Below are 20,924 nucleotides of genomic sequence, written 5' to 3'. Positions count from 1 at the left end.
CCCGGTTTGTGATAGGACAGTTTAGAGTTAGATTCTGTTGTGAAGGCAGTTGGGGTATGGGAAGGGCTTGGATTTCATCCAACATGTACTCCAAGGAGGCAATAACCGTTCCTTCATATGATTTTTTGAAGTGATCAACCAATAAATTCTCTATGGTCCCCTAATCCTCCACAGAAACTCCATCCTCTGTTTTAAGTTGTAGAATTCGGTTTCTTGCCCTTCTTTGTTTCACTACTTTCTGAAATGTTTCACTACTGTCTGAAAATATTTCATGTTCCTATCACCAAGAATAATCCAGTTACATCTAGATTTTTGGGACCACGTCACTTCCTCCCTATTCATGAGTGTTTCTAGGTCTTCCTTAAGCTCATTCTCCTTCTTAACATCCAAGTTGTAAATGGAATTTTGTAACCTTTTAAGTTGTTCTTTCTTATGATTGATATCTTGTTCCACTCTTCCAAAAAATTCTCTATTCCAGATTAAGAAGGTTTTCCTCACATTTGATAGTTTACTCCTCAATTGGTAAGCCCTAGATCTAGTAGACCTATATTCCCAAGCTTGTTTCACTACATCCTTGCACAAAGGATGAGATGTCCACATATGCTTAAATCTAAAGGGTCTCCTACGGCAAGAGTGTTGGAAATCAAAGTCTAGGACAATTGGGCCATAATCAGATCTAATTATTGGTAGATTCCTAAGGACATAATTAGGTGACCCTCATCTCTCCTATTCATCCAAGTGAACCTTTGACCAAATGCTACTAGTTCACGTAGGGCTAAATCAGAAATAAGGTTTTTTAAAGACTCTGCCCCTAGAATTGACCTTTAAGTGAAAGAAAATTTGTATTCAGTATTGAGGACTTGGTTAAAATCCCTAATACAAAGCCAGTTGGGGTGGGATAATAATTTCAATTCCTTAAGCTTGCACCAAACTTCCTCCCTTTTGGCTAATATAGGGTGACCATAAACAAAGAAAATGGAAAGAGGAGTACCTTTGTTGTCTAGCATGTTTGTGTGCACCAGGTGCTTTGAAGCATAAGTGACTTGAAGTTTCTAATTTGGCATCCAGGCAAGCAAAAGACCTCCATTCAGTCCATCTCTCGGGTACTCCCATCCATCAAAAAAACTACACCTACTCCAAATACCTTCAGCTTTATCCTTTGCTAGTCGAGTTTCCATAAGAAAGAGAACATTAGGCCTAAACTCGAGGGAAATTTTCTAGCATTATAGAATTGCAGAGGATTTGCCCAAACCTCTACAGTTCCAATTTATAACTCTCATGGCTATTAGGGAAGCTGATAAGGGTCAGCTTCCCAGAAACCTTCTTGATTTTCTATGGTAGGTGTGATTGAATTTTCAATAATCCAATCAATAACAATAGTGCTTGGTTCCACAATATCACCTGAGGATATGTATTCCTTTTGCTTCCCTGAGTGATTGAGTTAGAGAAGAACCCACACAATAGTTTCTGTCTAATGTTTCTTCCTAACCTCCATATCTCCTTACGAAATCTCTTTCTTGAATCTGAATTAAGAGTCTACAAACCAGATTGTGTGTCGTCACATTCTTCAAGTCAAAGCCAAGCTTGTAGGAAAGGTTCAGAGTGTGTAGAGCTAGGTGAGGTTAGGCCTAGATCGACTACAATTGGGCCCTGTAAGCTTAGAGTGCGTATACCAGCATCCATCAAAGGGCATGGACCAAGACTAGCAAGAGAATCTGAGTTATTATTAGTACTAGTTGGTGTCTCCTGATGGGCCATAGGGGGCGGACTATAGGTTTGGTCCTGATAATGGGTTTGGGCTCGAAAGAGTTGAGGGCCCCTGCTTGTTTCCCCAATTCAAAACATAATCTATCTCTTTAACTCTACAAATAAGGGCTTCAACTATAGAGTCGGGAGATTCAGGGATGTGTCCCTTATTCCAAACTGAAGTTGGCAAAACCTCAGGTCTATCTCTATTTAGGCTATCAAGATTAGACAGAATAGCCGTACTGGACTCACTTTCAGTGTCAGAAACAAAATATTGGCTATCCTGTAGTAAACCAGTTGTGATAAAAGGTCCTTTCTCTCCAATCCATGACCATCTTAAAATGGATGATTTTGTTGGGAACCAAGGGGGGCGTAAGGCAAAGGAGGCACCAAAAGGTTGGTTAGGGAGAGGGTTTTGTACATTGTTAGGTTCCTCAAGGGGAGGGTGAAGGGGTGATAAGGCTGGTGAGTTGAAAGGAGTGTTAGGAACTGGAGGGTTACCTAGGTTTATATAGTTTATGGCAATGTTTAAGGTGGTTTGTTCTAGATCTTGGTTATTTTGTGTCTAAGTGGTTGTGTTGGCTAAATGTGGGGAGTGGTGGCTCTGTGCTGTTGTATTGGGAACAGGGTTATGCAAAATCGGAGTATAAGGGTCAGGGTATCTGCAAGAGTGATTTGCATGTGTTTAGGAAGAGCTATTAGAGGAAGAAGGATAAGGCATAGGTAGGTTGTGGTTTTAAGCATGAAGTTGTTTCTGCCTGTAGCCATACCTAATTTGTGTAGCCCACCTCCTTCTTCTATTATAAAAAGCTCGTAGGAAATTGCAAAATTGAGGTTCAAAGGTGTCAAAACTGAAATTTACCTAGTGAAGGTTCTGAATGCATCATTTCAATATCCTCCATGCTCTGTGAGCACTGACTTCATGTATGCCCAATCAAACCACATCTATTGCATAGCTTGTGAACCTTCTCATACTTACACTGTATCCAAATTTTTGAACCATCATCTAGACAAAACACAAAACCTGAAATAACAGGCATCCATAAGTTGATCCAAACTCTAATTCTTATAAACCTAATATTACGAGGTATGCTATCCTCCCAATCTACTCGCTTAAATATACCCATAATATGTCCCATCCTTTCAGCTAAGTTCGGGTATTGGTACTCCAAAGGAAGCCCATGCAATTGGACCCAAAATTGAAACAAAGTTTAGTTGAAGCCTTTTAATCAACAAGTTTGGCCTTCATTTCTCCAAAGCAAGTAGAGCCCCATCTATAGCCCGTGGTCCTTTCGAGCAGATATTGTTAAGATCATCAACATGCTCAAAACGTAAGATGTAAAAGTATGAATCCCTTCCGATGATCGTCACATTACCTCTAATCCGCCATGTAGCATTGATAATTTGTTGGAGATGGTTCACAGAAAACTTCTTGTAGTCTAGAATGAATCCAATGGCACAGAGACCCCAAAAATCCCGTTGGATTGTGACTTCTATGTGATCAGGTTCTATTATTGGGCCATGTCATGTAAAAGGAATTTCTTCATCATCACTAGAGTGCAGGTCAGACTCCACTTCATTTGAAAACAAATCAACAGTGGTTATGGTTTTAAAAACCGTACCAAACCGGTCGGTTCAACTAGTTTAACTGAGAATTGGACGCTAATTTGGTCCGATTATGACTGAAAACCGAAAAATATAAAAAATCGAAATTAACCAGAAACCGGCCAGTTAATCGTGAAAATCGGAAACCGGAACAACTTAACCGGTTTTTGAACAATTTTGTTAAAATGCCAAAATGATCCTAAAGTCACAATTGTTAAAGCAATCAGAGACACTTTTGATCTTAGTTTTTGTTTTTTAATCTCTTGAAATAATTATAAATAGAAAGAAAAAGAATATTTAGTCGAAACACTCACAGCATATCTACAGATTTTGACTTGCAAATCTTTATCATAGTGTTGAACTTTCAACTCCCTTTTCGAGGCACACCATAGATTTCATAGTGTGCCACAGTGCCAGTGTCATCACTACTGAGAGAGAGAGAGAGAGAGAGAGAGAGAGAGAGAGAGAGAGAGAGAGAGAGAGAGAAATTTAGATTTGAAATCTAGAATTTAAATCAATGAGAGAGCAAGTGGGCAGCTATGAAATCTGAGAAATTTATTAGATTTGCAAACTGTGAGAGGAAGAGAAATTTAGATGTGGTCTAAGAGTAAGTGGGTGGCTGGGTTGCACTTAGTATTTATATGGGGCATTAGGGTTATGGACTCTTTTTTTTTTTTTTTTTACCTTTTTTTATTTTTTATTATTTAAGGAAATGATATTAGTTTGTGTGGTGGATAGTTTTGGTCCTTTTGCATGTTTGGTAAAATAGCACAACTACACAAGTAAGTCACGCGCATGAATTTTTTTTTTTTTTTTTTAATGTTTGTTTGCTTTTCTTTTTTAGGAGGATTATTTTTGTTAATAAAATGAAATAACTTAAAATTTACTACACTTTTCTTTAAAATGATTTCATAAAAAACCAATTACTATTTTCTTATATTAATAATTTTATAATATAATTTATGAGATCAACAACTACTCTTTTTTTGTTTTGTTTTGTTTTGTTTTTTTTTTTAATAATCAACAATTACAATCTATGTCATAAAAGAAAATAAAGACTTCTATACAAGCTTTTAAAATTGAGTACAACTTTTTTTTTTAATTTTTTTTATAGTGATGGCTGTCTATGCCACTAATTATTTTTATTTGTTTTAAGGATGATATTGTAATGTTAATATGTTTAGTTACATTTTTATTTAATATAAAAGGTGAAAACTCACTTAATTTTTTTTTTTTTTTTTTTATAAAAAATTTATTATATATTATGACAAGATATATTATTAGTCATAAACTTATTATATATTTTTATAATTTTGAAATTATTAATTAAATGTTTATGACATCACCGGTTCGACCCCGGTCGGACCACAAAACCAAAAACCACCCTTTTTTCCAGTTCTTTAACCATACCGGTTTTTAAAACCATGGCGCTGGTATCTGATCCACTACTTTCCGTCCAGCCAAATTCTTGAAAATTGAAAGGGTCATCCATAAGAACCACAAGGATCATGTGAAAAGGTGTTGCATGCAAAGGACAAACAGAGAAAAGGAAGTAAGGTTTAGATAGTTGACAGACTGATAAAAGGAAAAGAAGGTATAGGAAGGTTAGAGTGAGACAAGGAGAGCAAGAAGAGAATGTCAACTAGCAACTTGTAAACGAAGAGACATGGTAGTGGAAAAGACAAAGGAAGCTAGAGAAGAAAAAACAGGACACTTATCAGACATGCAAAAGGGAAAGGAGACGAAGAGAGTAGACAAAGTAGTGATTGACATTAAAGAGAAAAGACACTTGAAGTGAGAGACAAAAGGGGGTTTGAAGTTGAAAGGTCTGATGAAAGGTGATAGGTGATAGGTGATAGGTGAAAGAGTAGACTTATTTCAAAAAACAACTTATAATCATTCTTCAAAAACAAATTTTATGTGAATTATTATTAATAATCATCTTATGTGTAAGGTTGAATTTATTCAATCATGTGTTGGCTTTATTCCGTGCAAATTTGCTTGTAATTTAGCAATTAGATACCCTGTATTTAGGTGGGAATTATGTAAGGATAGTGTATGTGAGAGTGTGAAGAAAGCTTAAAAAGTGTGCACTCAAGAAGAGCCTCCCGACTGGCAAGTCGCCAGAATGGCACACATGTGAAGCATGTAGGGAGAGTTGAAGGGTCACGCTAGCTGTAGCAATACAAGACAAAACTTCTAGTCTAACCAGACAGTTAGCTTGCGACTCAAACTCGTGACTCATTCCAGTCACGAGGTCGAGTTGCCAGAATGCCCTGTTTGGTTGTAACTGACTCTTCGCATTCCTTATACACCCTACTATAAATACCTTTATACCCACAAAATGTAGAGAGTTTCCAGAGAGAATTTTAAGAGAGAAACCTTAGAGAAAAACAAAATTGACTCATCCACAATTTTCACTCTTTGATTTTCCAAATTCCTCTACTCTCACCCTCTCCATTGATATATCCTTGAGAGGTACATTTAGCCAAATTCTTATCTCACTATACCCATATAAATGAGAATGTTTTTTGATGCTTGAGAAGCAGTTCAGAAGAGACCAATTCATTTTAGTTGATGCAATGGGCTATTGATCAGTAATAATAATTACACTCATTTTAATTTGCCATACACAATAATTCTTAATTTCGTTAAGAAGTCTTAATTTTGTCAAACAAACTTACTTATTTTAGTAGTCAATAATCAATACAATTTAAAAATTGTATTCGGATAGGATATACTATACACAAAGTATGGTCTATTTTTCCACTCACAAAAAAAAAAAAAAAAAAAAATTAGACCTGAAAATAAATAAGACGACCTTGTTGAGCGGGATCCGGTAAGTTAGAGAAGACAAGGTTCGACGTAACTCTGTTGGAGCAAGAAGCTTGGAAGACTTAGATGCACTAGGTAGATTAGGCTTGAAGGGTCGTCTACTATTCATGTATCCTAACTTCATTCTTTAGTGGATTATTGACTGCTTGGAGGGCGGCGGAGAGGTTTTTCGCTGAGTACTTCGGGTTCCTCTTTAATAACATATCGTTATATTATTTTTGTGTTTGCATCTTTATTCCCTTTCCCTTTACCTTTTAATTACTGCTGTGATTGTGATTAATTATGGTTTAGAGTGTGTTGCCAATTTGGGTTTAGCTTATATTCATATTCTGCACATAAATTGTTTGTTTATAACCTTGTGTTGGTAATTTTTATTTGGGGGTCTAAATGCTCATAGGTGTTTTACATACTATTTAAACTTTCATTATGAAAATTTCAAGTCTAGCAAAGTTGTTAAATAATAAGGGTCTATTTGGGATCTGCTTATTTTGTTGAAATTGAAAACTTTTTGTTGAAAGTACGGTAGATAAAGGTAAAAGTTAGTTAAAATAGTATAATGAGATTCATGAATAATACCAAAAACTGTAGTGGAGCCTATAAATAATAACAAAAATAAACTAAATAGTAAAATAAGTTAGCAAAAATAGTTTTTACCAAACGCACACTAAAGGTCTGTCTGGGATCTGCTTATTTTGCTGAAATTGAAAACTTTTTGCTGAAAATTTATAGATAAAGGTAAAAGTTAGTTTAAATAGTACAACAGGACCATAAGTTAGCTTAAATAGTACAATAAAACTATAAATAGTACTAAAAAGTGTAATGGACCAATAAATAGAAACAAAAAATAAAATGAATAATAAAATAAATTTACAAAAATAACTTTTGCAAAACAAACAAAACTCAAAACATTTGCTTCTGAATATTCCCATATTTCCATCGTGTGGGTTCTTCACACGCACCCTGCCAAAGTCACAGAGACACCCTCTGTCTTTCTCTCTCTCTAATAACCTTTTTATATTTCCATTTCCAGAACACGTACGTTTCTCTCTTCACCTTCACGCCATGTCACACTCAGGCAGTCTTTCTTGATTCCGATCAAGAACCCTCCATCTCTCATTCTTTCGTGATCAGATCAGCACCATCAATGAGGAAAGAAGAAAGAGTTTCTTCAGAGCAAGACAAAGCCTTGGAGATCAACTTGATCTCTGCGCAGAATCTCAAACCCCCAACCTCTAACTTGCGTCGCATGCAAACCTACGCCCTCGTATGGGTCGACCCGGCTCACAAGGTCCGAACCCGAACCGACCGTCTCGGCGCTGAAAACCCTACCTGGAACGATAAATTCTTCTTCAAAGTCCCACCGGACTTCCTCTCCAGCGAGACCTCCGCCGTCTCCATTCAGATCTTCGCCGTAGGTTGCCTCCGCGACCATCTCATCGGCACCGTCCGATTCCTCACCAGCAACTTCATTTTCTCTCAGGCGAGGACTCCTGCTTTCTCCGCCGTCCAGATCCGCCGCCCCTCGGGAAGATTCCACGGAGTATTAAACATCGGCGCTTCGGTCATCGATGGTTCAGAATTTCCGGCGATGGGAGAAAGATCGGCGATTGGATTCCCCGAGCAAGTGGGAGAGAGTGAACGGAGGTGGCGCCATAGGATTCGGTCTAGCGCCGGCGCCGGCGCCGGCGAGAATGATGTATCGGTCGGTGGGGAATCAATGACGTCGTCGTCGTTTTCGTCTTCGACTTCGACTTCGACTTCGACTTCGAAGGTGTTGGAGGATTGGAATGGGATTCGGGGGGATTTGGCGGGAAACAAAGGGTTGAATATGAGGAGAGCATCGGACGGTTCAGGATTGTTGTGTGGATTGATGATGATGCAGAGGAAGTTTTGTTCGTATCCGTATCCGTCTGTCTCCGATGATTTTGAGTGGGTTCCAGAAAAAAAAAGTGTGAGGTAGATATAAATCAATGGTTTTGATCTAGTAGGTAGTAGTATTTTGTATTTGATAATGAATGGTGGAGATCAGATCATCTCCACTACATGGGTCTGTCTGTCTCAGACTCTCAATTTTTACTCACTAGCTTTGCCCCATTCACATTAAGAGATATTATAATAATACGAACATGAGACTTTGCTTGTAACTTCTCTTCATTCAGGAACGAAAGTTAAATGAGATGAGATTCACCATCAAAAAAAGAAAAGAAAGAAAGTTAAATGAGATTTTATTTATTTATTTATGGGGAGAGTTTCATTTTGGACTCACTCGTTAAGGAGTGTAGCTAATAAGGAGGGCTTGAAATATGTCTAACCTATTTTAATGTATACATATACATACATTAAAGGAGATTTGAACACAAAAGACTATTCCTCTAAATTACCAGACTGCTAACTTACCCCCAAAAAACTAAATTACAAGACTGCTAACTTAAATGCCACACCCATATAAGCACAAGAAGTGTCATTCCAACAAAATTCATTTGCATTCGACTATTAGTTTGGGATTTCGAATATATTGGCAAGGGATTAGTTTGGGTTTCAATATTTTAGTTTAATATATCGATTTATTTTCAGCGAACATGGTACAAATAAATTTTTAGAACATATAATTATATTTTCTCAACCAAAAAAAGAAGAAGCATATAATTATATTTTTTTATACATATTTTTTTAAGTTGTCAACTATATAAGCTAGCAAAAATAAAATTATCCAAACACACTATATAGAATTTTGTGGGTCTACATATGTCATATTTTTAGCTACGGCGCCAAAAGTGCATCCCACGTTATTGTCGTGGTTGAACATGTAGTCTTGTGCCAAAAGAGTGAGTATCTCATAGAGATAGAGTTGTTGTTGTTGTTGTCGTTTTTTTTTTTTTTTTTTTTTTTTTTGGTAGAGATAGAGTTGTTGTGTTGTATGCAAGGAGTGAGGGCCATATGTGTGAGTCTACCAAATTTTTTTTTAAATGTCATGGGAATATATTACATTCTTATATGGGAGTCTACGTGACATGTTTCGCTGATATCAAATACTGAAATACCTTCTCTTGCGTCAATGTGTTGTAACGATTCAGTTACTCTAAAAGATCATTTCTTAATTTATGCCGAAAGCTATTAATATAGATCATTATAAGGGAAAATTATTAGGTATTCTCGGAGTACCATAAATGCATACTCTCTCTCTTTTCACATAAATGGTGGATCCCATCATGAATTTAATTAGTGGGACCTACCATTCATGTGAAAGGAGGGAGTACACATTTATGGTATTCTGGGAGTACACAATAATTTCCCCGTTATAAGTTACAACTACTTGATTTTGGTACATCGTATTAAAACTTAGCTGTAAAAAAAAATGAAAAAAAAAAAAAAAAAAAAAAAAAAAAAAAAAACAACTTGATTCAACAATACAAAAACTCTAAAAAATTAGCAATGATGGAAAATTAAAAAGAGAGTTAGAAAGATCTCATAAAGCTATGGAATCACACAATAGCATTGTCTTGTGCAACCCTGAGTAGAACTCGTTGCAATATGTTCTCTTAGCCCAAGGTTAGACTATAGAAACGGTTTTCACAATGGACGCACTTTCAATCAAAATGAATCAAGAACAGCTTTAAATTTACTTTTCCTTAGAACCAAAAAATAAGTGTAGAAAAGTTATGGGAGAAGAAGAAGAAGAAGAACAAAGGGGCAAAGATTAAAGGCCCGAAACAAAACTTTAGAGATCTTATATGTGACAGGCTAGTTGTGAGTGCGTGTAATCCACCACTAGGCCTATTATCTTGAAAAAAATTTTAGTCCCGAACTCCGTTCCTACCCAAGCCGGGCTTCGATTTCCAAAAATAATAGCTAAAAAATTCAAAAATTTGATAAACATCATTCTGACGCTATTTCTATACAAACTGGGATGAGATAGGATGAGAAAGAGAGAAAACAATTTTAATCTCGAATTTCGTTCATATTCGACCTGGGTAAGAAAATTCCGAAAAAAATAGAAAAAAAATCAAAAAATTAAGAAACCTCTTTCCGGCATTATTTTTAGCCAAAACGGGATGAGATAGGCCGAGAAAGAGAGAAAAAATTTTTAGTCCCGAACTCTGTTCCTACCCAACCCGAGCTAGAAAATTCCAAAAAAAAAAAAGCAAAAAAATTCAAAAAATTAAAAAACTAAATTCTAGCATTATTTCTATCCAAAACGGGTTGAGAAAGGCTGAGAAAGAGAAAAAAAAAAATTTAGTCCCGAATTCCGTTCCTACCCAAGCCGGGCTTCCATTTCAAAAAAATAGATAAAAAATTCAAAAAATTGAAAAACGTCATTCCGACGCTATTTCTATACAAACCGGGATGAGATAGGATGAGAAAGAGAGAAAAAAAATTTAGTCCCGAATTCCGTTCAAACTCGACCCGGGGAAGAAAATTCCGAAAAAAATAGAAAAAAAATCAAAAAATTTAAAAACCTCTTTCCAACATTATTTTTAGCCAAAACGAGATGAGATAGGCCGAGAAAGAAAGAAAAAAATTTTAGTCCCGAATTCCGTTCATACTCGACCCGAGGAAGAAAATTCCGAAAAAAATAGCAAAAAAATTCAAAAAATTAAAAAACCTCTTTCCGGCATTATTTTTAGCCAAAAAGGGATGAGATAGGCTGAGAAAGAGAGAAAAAAAATTTAGTCCTGAATTCCGTTCATACTCGATCCGGGCAAGAAAATTCCGAAAAAAATGGCAAAAAAATTCAAAAAAATTAAAAAACCAATTTCTGGAATTATTTTTAACCAAAATGGGATGAGATAGGCCAAGAAAGAGAAAAAAAAAATTTAGTCCCGAATTCCGTTCATACTCGACCCGAACAAGAAAATTCTGAAAAAAATAGCAAAAAAATTCAAAAAACCTCTTTCTAGCATTATTTTTAGCCAAAACGGGATGAGATAGGCCGAGAAAGAGAGAAAAAAAATTTTAGTCCCGAATTTCGTTCATACTCGACCCAGGCAAGAAAATTCCCAAAAAAATAGCAAAAAAATTAAAAAAATTAAAAAACCTCTTTCCGACATCATTTTTAGCCAAAACGGGATGAGATAGGCCGAGAAAGAGAAAAAAAAAATTTAGTCCCAAATTCTGTTCCTACCCAACCTGAGCTAGAAAATTCCAAAAAAAATAGCAAAAAAATTCAAAATATTAAAAAAGTTAATTCCGGCATTATTTCTATCCAAAACGGGTTGAGAGAGGCCGAGAAAGAGAAAAAAAAAATTAGTCCCGAATTCCGTTCATACTCGACCCGGGCAAGAAAATTCCGAAAAAAATAGCAAAAAAATTCAAAAAACTAAAAAACCTCTTTCCAGCATTATTTTTAGCCAAAACGGGATGAGATAGGCCGAGAAAGAGACAGAACAATTTTAGTCCCGAATTCTATTCCTACCTAACCCGAGCTAGAAAATTCCAAAAAAATAGCAAAAAAATCAAAAAAATTAAAAAACTTAATTCCAGCATTATTTCTATCCAAAACGGGTTGAGAGAGGCCAAGAAAGAGAGAAAAAAATTTTAGTCCCAAATTCCGTTCCTACCCAAGCCGGGCTTCCGTTTCAGAAAAAAAAATAGCTAAAAAAATTTAAAAAATGAAAAACATCATTCCGAAGCTATTTCTATACAAACAGGGATGAGATAGGTTGAGAAAGAGAGAAAAAAAATTTAGTCCCGAATTCCGTTCATACTCGACATGGGAAAGAAAATTCCGAAAAAAAATAGAAGAAAAATTCAAAAAATTAAAAAACCTCTTTCCGGTATTATTTTTAGCCAAAACGGGATGAGATAGGCCGAGAAAGAGAAAAAAAAATGTAGTCCCGAATTTCGTTCATACTAGACCCGAGCTAGAAAATTCCAAAAAAAAAAAAGCAAAAAAATTCAAAAAATTAAAAAACTAAATTCTGGCATTATTTCTATCCAAAACGGGTTGAGAGAGGTCGAGAAAGAGAAAAAAAAAATTTAGTCCCGAATTCCGTTCCTATCCAAGCTAGGCTTCCATTTCCAAAAAAATAGATAAAAAATTCAAAAAATTGAAAAACGTCATTCCGACGCTATTTCTATACAAACCGGGATGAGATAGGATGAGAAAGAGAGAAAAAAATTTTAGTCCCGAATTCCGTTCAAACTCGACCCGGGGAAGAAAATTCCAAAAAAAATAGAAAAAAAATTAAAAAATTTAAAAACCTCTTTCCAACATTATTTTTAGCCAAATCGAGATGAGATAGGCCAAGAAAGAAAGAAAAAAATTTTAGTCCCGAATTCCGTTCATACTCGACCCATGGAAGAAAATTCCGAAAAAAATAGCAAAAAAATTCAAAAAATTAAAAAACCTCTTTCTGGCATTATTTTTAGCCAAAAAAGGATGAGATAGGCCGAGAAAGAGAGAAAAAAATTTTAGTCCTGAATTCCGTTCATACTCGACCCGGGCAAGAAAATTCAGAAAAAAATGGCAAAAAAATTCAAAAAATTAAAAAACCAATTTCTAGAATTATTTTTAGCCAAAATGGGATGAGATAGGCCAAGAAAGAGAGAAAAAAAATTTACTCCCAAATTACGTTCATACTCGACCCGAACAAGAAAATTCTGAAAAAAATAGCAAAAAAATTCAAAAAATTAAAAAACCTCTTTCTAGCATTATTTTTAGCCAAAACGGGATGAGATAGGCCGAGAAAGAGAAAAAAAAAAAAATTTAGTCCCGAATTCCGTTCATACTCGACCCAAGCAAGAAAATTCCCAAAAAAATAGCAAAAAAATTAAAAAAATTAAAAAACCTCTTTCCGAAATCATTTTTAGCCAAAACGGGATGAGATAGGCCGAGAAAGAGAGAAAAAAATTTTAGTCCCAAATTCTGTTCCTACCCAACCTGAGCTAGAAAATTCCAAAAAAAAATAGCAAAAAAATTCAAAAAATTAAAAAAGTTAATTCCGGCATTATTTCTATCCAAAACGGGTTGAGAGAGGCCGAGAAAGAGAAAAAAAAAATTAGTCCCGAATTCCGTTCATACTCGACCCGGGCAAGAAAATTTCGAAAAAAATAGCAAAAAAATTCAAAAAACTAAAAAACCTCTTTCTGGCATTATTTTTAGCCAAAACGGGATGAGATAGGCCGAGAAAGAGACAAAACAATTTTAGTCCCGAATTCTGTTCCTACCTAACCCGAGCTAGAAAATTCCAAAAAAATAGCAAAAAAATCAAAAAAAATTAAAAAACTTAATTCCGGCATTATTTCTATCCAAAACGGGTTGAGAGAGGCCAAGAAAGAGAGAAAAAAATTTTAGTCCCAAATTCCGTTCCTACCCAAGCCGGGCTTCCATTTCAGAAAAAAATAGCTAAAAAAATTAAAAAAATGAAAAACATCATTCCGAAGCTATTTCTATACAAACAGGGATGAGATAGGTTGAGAAAGAGAGAAAAAAAATTTAGTCTTGAATTCCGTTCATACTCGACATGGGAAAGAAAATTCCGAAAAAAAATAGAAAAAAAATTCAAAAAATTAAAAAACCACTTTCCGGTATTATTTTTAGCCAAAACGGGATGAGATAGGCCGAGAAAGAGAGAAAAAAATTTAGTCCCGAATTTCGTCCATACTAGACCCGAGCTAGAAAATTCCAAAAAAAAAAAAGCAAAAAAATTTAAAAAATTAAAAAACTAAATTCTGGCATTATTTCTATCCAAAACGGGTTGAGAGAGGCCCAGAAAGAGAAAAAAAAAATTTAGTCCCGAATTCCGTTCCTACCCAAGCTGGGCTTCCATTTCCAAAAAAATTGATAAAAAATTCAAAAAATTGAAAAACGTCATTCCGATGCTATTTCTATACAAACCGGGATGAGATAGGATGAGAAAGAGAGAAAAAAATTTTAGTCCCGAATTCCGTTCAAACTCGACCCGGGGAAGAAAATTCCAAAAAAAATAGAAAAAAAATTGAAAAATTTAAAAACCTCTTTCCAACATTATTTTTAGCCAAAACGAGACGAGATAGGCCAAGAAAGAAAGAAAAAAATTTTAGTCCCGAATTCCGTTCATACTCGACCCGAGGAAGAAAATTCCGAAAAAAATAGCAAAAAAATTCAAAAAATTAAAAAACCTCTTTCCGGCATTATTTTTAGCCAAAAAGGGAAGAGATAGGCCGAGAAAGAGAGAAAAAAATTTTAGTACTGAATTCCGTTCATACTCGACCCGGGCAAGAAAATTCCGAAAAAAATGGCAAAAAAATTCAAAAAATTAAAAAACCAATTTCTGGAATTATTTTTAGCCAAAATGGGATGAGATAGGCCAAGAAAGAGAGAAAAAAAATTTAGTTCCGAATTCCGTTCATACTCGACCCGAACAAGAAAATTCTGAAAAAAATAGCAAAAAAATTCAAAAAATTAAAAAACCTCTTTCTAGCATTATTTTTAGCCAAAACGGGATGAGATAGGCCGAGAAAGAGAAAAAAAAAATTTTAGTCCCGAATTCCGTTCATACTCGACCCAGGCAAAAAAATTCCCAAAAAAATAGCAAAAAAATTAAAAAAATTAAAAAACCTCTTTCCGACATCATTTTTAGCCAAAACGGGATGAGATAGGCCGAGAAAGAGAGAAAAAAATTTTAGTTCCAAATTCTGTTCCTACCCTACCTGAGCTAGAAAATTCCAAAAAAAATAGCAAAAAAATTGAAAAAATTAAAAAAGTTAATTCCGGCATTATTTCTATCCAAAACGGGTTGAGAGAGGCCGAGAAAGAGAAAAAAAAATTAGTCCCGAATTCCGTTCATACTCGACCCGGGCAAGAAAATTCCGAAAAAAATAGCAAAAAAATTCAAAAAACTAAAAAACCTCTTTCCGGCATTATTTTTAGCCAAAACGGGATGAGATAGGCCGGGAAAGAGACAAAACAAATTTAGTCCCGAATTCTCTTCCTACCTAACCCGAGCTAGAAAATTCCAAAAAAATAGCAAAAAAATAAAAAAAAATAAAAAAACTTAATTCCGGCATTATTTCTATCCAAAACGGGTTGAGAGAGGCCAAGAAAGAGAGAAAAAAATTTTAGTCCCAAATTCCGTTCCAACCCAAGCCGGGCTTCCGTTTCAGAAAAAAATAGCTAAAAAAATTACAAAAATGAAAAACATCATTCCGAAGCTATTTCTATACAAACAGGGATGAGATAGGTTGAGAAAGAGAGAAAAAAAAATTTAGTCCCGAATTCCGTTCATACTCGACATGGGAAAGAAAATTTCGAAAAAAAATAGAAAAAAAATTCAAAAAATTAAAAAACCTCTTTCCGGTATTATTTTTAGCCAAAACGGGATGAGATAGGCCGAGAAAGAGAGAAAAAAATTTAGTCCCGAATTTCGTTCATACTAGACCCGAGTAAGAAAATTCTGAAAAAAAATTTTAATCCCGAATTCCGTTCCTACCCGAGCCGGGCTTCCATTTCCAAAAAAAATAGCTAAAAAGTTAAAAAAATTGAAAATAATCATTCCGACGCTATTTCTACACAAACTGGGATGAGAAAGGGTGAGAAAGAGAGAAAAAAATTTTAGTACCGAATTCCGTTCATACTCGACCCGAGAAAGAAAATTCCGAAAAAGATAGAAAAAAAATAAAAAAATTAAGAAACCTCTTTCCGGCATTATTTTTAGCCAAAACGGGATGAGATAGGCCGAGAAAGAGAAAAAAAAAAATTTTAGTCCCGAATTCCATTCGTACTCAACCCGGGGAAGAAAATTCCGAAAAAAAAAAATCAAAAAATTAAAAACCCCTAACTGGCATTATTTTTAGCCGAAACGGGATGAGATAGGCCGAGAAAGAGAGAAAAAAATTTTAGTCCTGAGTTCTATTCATACTCGACTCGGGCAAGAAAATTCCGAAAAAAATAGCAAAAAAATTCAAAAACCTCTTTCCGGCATTATTTTTAGCCAAAATGGGATGGGGTAGGCCGAGAAAGAGAGAAAAAAATTTTAGTCACGAATTCTGTTCCTACCCAACCCAAGCTAGCAAATTCCAAAAAAATAGCAAAAAAATTAAAAAATTTAATTCCAGCATTATTTCAATCCAAAACGGGTTGAGAGAGGCCAAGAAAGAGAGAAAAAAATTTTAGTCCCGAATTACGTTCCTACCCGAGCCGGGCTTCCATTTCAGAAAAAAATAGCTAAAAAATCCAAAAAACTGAAAAACATCATTCCGACGCTATTTCTATACAAACCGGGATGAGATAGGTTGAGAAAGAGAGAAAAAAATTGTTGTCCCGAATTCCATTCAAACTCGACCCGGGCAAGAAAATTCTGAAAAAAATAGAAAGAAAAATCAAAAAATTAAAAAACCACTTTCCGACATTATTTTTAGCCAAAATGGAATGAGACAGGCCGAAAAAGAGAGTAAAAAATTTTAGCCTCGAATTCCGTTCATACTCGACCCGGGTAAGAAAATTCCGAAAAAAATAGCAAAAAAATTCAAAAAATTAAAAAACCACTTTCCGGCATTATTTTTAGCCAAAATGGAATGAGACAGGTCGAGAAAGAGAGAAAAAAATTTTAGTCCCGAATTCCGTTCGTACTCGACCCGGGGAAGAAAATTCCGAAAAAAGAATCAAAAAATTAAAAAAAACCTCTATCTGGCATTATTTTTAGCCGAAACGGGATGAGATAGGCTGAGAAAGAGAGAAAAAAATTTAAGTCCCGAATTCCGTTCGTACTCGACCCGGGCAAGAAAATTCCGAAAAAAATAGCAAAAAAATTCAAAAACCTCTTTCCTGGATTATTTTTAGCCAAAACAAGATGAGATAGGCCGAGAAAGAGAGAAAAAAATTTTAGTCCCGAATTCTGTTCCTAACCAACCTGAGCTAGAAAATTCCAAAAAAAATAGCAAAAAAATCAAAAAAATTAAAAAACTTAATTTCGGCATTATTTCTATCCAAAACGGGTTGAGAGAGGCCAAGAAAGAGAGAAAAAAATTTTAGTCCCGAATTTTGTTCCTACCCAAGTCGGGCTTCCATTACAGAAAAAAATAGCTAAAAAATTCAAAAAAAATGAAAAACATCATTCCGAAGCTATTTCTATAAAAACAGGGATGAGACAGGTTGAGAAAGAGAGAAAAAAATTTTAGTCCCGAATTCCGTTTATACTCGACTCGAGAAAGAAAATTCCGAGTAAAATAGCAAAAAAATTCAAAAAATTTAAAAACCTCTTTCCGGTTTTATTTTTAGCCAAAACGGAATGAGATAGGCCGAGAAAGAGAGAAAAAATTTAGTCCCGAATTTCGTTCATACTAGACTCGGGGAAGAAAATTCCGAAAAAAATTTTAGTCTCGAATTCCGTTCCTACCCGAGCCGGGCTTCCATTTCCAAAAAAAAAGCTAAAAAATTAAAAAAATTGAAAATAATCATTCCGACGCTATTTCTATACAAACTGGAATGAGAAAGGGTGAGAAAGAGAGAAAAAAAATTTAGTCCCAAATTCCGAAAAAGATAGAAAAAAAATCAAAAAATTAAGAAACCTCTCTCTGGCATTATTTTTAGCCAAAACGGGAAGGGATTGGCCGAGAAAGAGAGAAAAAAACTTTAGTCCCGAATTCCGTTTGTACTCGACCCGGGGAAGAAAATTTCGAAAAAAAAAAATCAAAAAATTAAAAAACCTCTATCTGGCATTATTTTTAGCCGAAACGGGATGAGATAGGCCGAGAAAGAGAGAAAAAAATTTTAGTCTCGAGTTCCGTTCATACTCGACCCGGGCAAGAAAATTCCGAAAAAAATAGCAAAAAAATTCAAAAAATTAAAAAACTAAATTCCGGCATTATTTCTATCTGAAACGGGTTAAAAGAGGCCGAGAAAGAGGAAAAAAAATTTCAGTCCTGAATTCCGTTCCTACCTGAGCTGGGCTACCATTTCCAAGAAAAATAGATAAAAAATTCAAAAAATTGAAAAACGTCATTCCGACGCTATTTCTATACAAACCGGGATGAGATAGGATGAGAAAGAGAGAAAAAATTTTAGTCCCGAATTCCGTTCCTACCCGAGCTGGGCTTCCATTTCCAAAAAAAATAGCTAAAAAATTAAAAAAATTGAAAATAATCATTCCGACGCTATTTCTATACAAACTGGAATGAGAAAGAGTGAGAAAGAGAGAAAAAAATTTTAGTCCCGAATTCTGTTCATACTCGACCCGAGGAAGAAAATTCCGAAAAAAATAGAAAAAAAGTCAAAAAATTAAAAAACCTCTTTCTGGAATTATTTTTAGCCAAAACGGGATGAGATAGGCCGAGAAAGAGAGAAAAAATTTTTAGTCCCGAACTTTGTTCCTACCCAACCCGAGCTAGAAAATTCCAAAAAAAATAGCAAAGAAATTTAAAAAATTAAAAAACTAAATTCTAGCATTATTTCTATACAAAACGGGTTGAGAGAGGCCGAGAAAGAGAAAAAAAAATTTTAGTCCCGAATTCCGTTCCTACCCGAGTCGGGCTTCCATTTCCAAAAAAAATAGATAAAAAATTCAAAAAATTGAAAAACGTCATTCCGACGCTATTTCTATACAAACCGGGATGAGATAGGATGAGAAAGAGAGAAAAAAAATTTAGTCCCGAATTCCGTTCATACTCGACCCGGGGAAGAAAATTCCCAAAAAAAAATCAAAAAATTAAAAAACCTCTTTCCAACATTATTTTTAGCCAAAACGGGATGAGATAGGACGAGAAAGAAACAAAAAAAATTTTAGTCCCGAATTCCGTTCATACTCGACACGAGGAAGAAAATTTCGGAAAAAATAGCAAAAAAATTCAAAAAATTAAAAAACCTCTTTCCGGCATTATTTTTAGCCAAAAAGGGATCAGATAGGCCAAGGAAGAGAAAAAAAAAATTTAGTCCTAAATTCCGTTCATACTCAACCCGGGCAAGGAAATTCTGAAAAAAATGGCAAAAAACTTCAAAAAATTCAAAAACCTATTTCCGAAATTATTTTTCGCCAAAATGGGATGAGATAGGCCAAGAAACAAAGAAAAAAATTTTAGTCCCGAATTCCGTTCATACTCAACCCGGACAACAAAATTCTGAAAAAAATAGCAAAAAAATTCAAAAAAATTAAAAAACCTCTTTCTAGCATTAGTTTTAGCCAAAACGGGATGAGATAGGACGAGAAAGAGAAAAAAAAAATTTTAGTCCCGAATTCCGTTCATACACGACCCAGGCAAGAAAATTCCGAAAAAAATAGCAAAAAAATTCAAAAAATTAAAAAAGTTAATTCCGGCATTATTTCTATCCAAAACGGGTTGAGAGAGGCCGAGAAAGAGAAAAAAAAAATTTAGTCCCGAATTCCGTTCATACTCGACCCGGGCAAGAGAATTTCAAAAAAAAAAAAAGCAAAAAAATTCAAAAAACTAAAAAACCTCTTTCCGTCATTATTTTTAGCCAAAACGGGATGAGATAGGCCGAGAAAGTGAGAAAATATTTTAGTCCCTTATTATGTTCATACTTGACCCGGGAAAGAAAATTCCGAAAAAAAATAGCAAAAAAATTCAAAAAATGAAAAACCTCTTTCCGGTAGTATTTTTAGCCAAAACGGGATGAGATAGGCCGAGAAAGAGAAAAAAAAAATTTAGTCCTGAATTCCGTTCGTACTCAACCTGGGGAAGAAAATTCCGAAAAAAATTTTAGTTCCGAATTCCGTTCCTACTCGAGCCGGGCTTCCATTTCCAAAAAAAATAGCTAAAAAATTAAAAAAATTGAAAATAATCATTCCGACGCTATTTCTATACAAACTAGAATGAGAAAGGGTGAGAAAGAGAGAAAAAAAATTTAGTCCCAAATTCCGTTCATACTCGACCCGTGAAAGAAAATTCTGTTAAGTGCTGAATTGATGAGGTGATAATAGCTAAATTCGAGGTTAGCTAGGCCTCCTGGGATGAATGAAAGAATGGGGAAGAAGAATAGAATAACAGAGAGAAGAATAGAATAACAGAAAGAATATTGAGCTTTTCTGCATTGATGCCTCTTATGGTTACATCCTCTCATCCTTATACCCCAATTCTCTTTGGTAAATGACTGCACATAGCTGTGCTTACAGCTGTGTAACTAACTCACACTCCAGCTGTCCTAGCTATCACAACTAACTTCACTAACCTTTACACCTGATTCGGGTATAAGCATCCCTATAGCCTTATTGTAGTTCCTACATACTTACCTTTGCTATTTTAGCTAATTAGGTACCTTAGCAGACAGCCAAGCACTTAACCAATTAAAATAGCAATGGTCATTACATTTAACAATTCTCCTAATTAAAACTCCTAACAATACCTACCTCTTTAAAAGACCTTGCCCACAAGGTGAGGGAACCTCTGCTGCATCACATATAAATTCTCCCAAGTAGCATCATCAACACCTTCTCCTTGCCACTAAACTAGGACTTGAGTGATGGTCCTATTTTGAAGCTGGTGTGACCTTTCCTGCAGCACAGCTACAGGCTCTGTGATGACTGCCCCTTCCATATCAGTAGGTGGTAGAGTGGGAATTGAAACCACATGTTGACCCAACTTAGCTTTCAAGCAAGATACATGGAAGGTGGGATGAATTTTAGAATTTGGAGGTAAATCCAATTTATATGACACCTCTCCAACCTTCTGCAAAATCTGGAATGGTCCATAGAACTTAGGAGCTAATTTCTTCAACTGATGGTGCTTAAGGGACTTCTGTTTGTAAGGTTGGAGCCTTAGGAACACCCAATCCCCCACAGAGAAGCTTCTCTCAGTTCTATGCCTGT

General features: G+C 35.1%; 1 protein-coding gene across 1 annotated transcript; it reads left to right on the top strand.

Moving 5' to 3' along the window:
• Positions 1 to 7,085: 7,085 nt before the first annotated feature.
• Positions 7,086 to 8,349, top strand: LOC115987875. Its single transcript, XM_031111482.1, has one exon. It carries the CDS (start codon positions 7,331 to 7,333, stop codon positions 8,144 to 8,146), a length of 816 nt encoding a protein of 271 aa, XP_030967342.1. The 5' UTR covers positions 7,086 to 7,330; the 3' UTR covers positions 8,147 to 8,349.
• Positions 8,350 to 20,924: the final 12,575 nt, after the last annotated feature.

This window comes from Quercus lobata, chromosome 4, assembly GCF_001633185.2.
Source record: "Quercus lobata isolate SW786 chromosome 4, ValleyOak3.0 Primary Assembly, whole genome shotgun sequence".
Taxonomy (NCBI): domain Eukaryota; kingdom Viridiplantae; phylum Streptophyta; class Magnoliopsida; order Fagales; family Fagaceae; genus Quercus; species Quercus lobata.
Note: the sequence above shows the minus strand (reverse complement) of the source record. Positions and strands in the feature narration are given on the sequence as shown.

Bases quoted from the DNA above. Each gene is read 5' to 3' on its own strand.
- LOC115987875 (XM_031111482.1), top strand. From the start codon at position 7,331: ATGAGGAAAGAAGAAAGAGTTTCTTCAGAGCAAGACAAAGCCTTGGAG.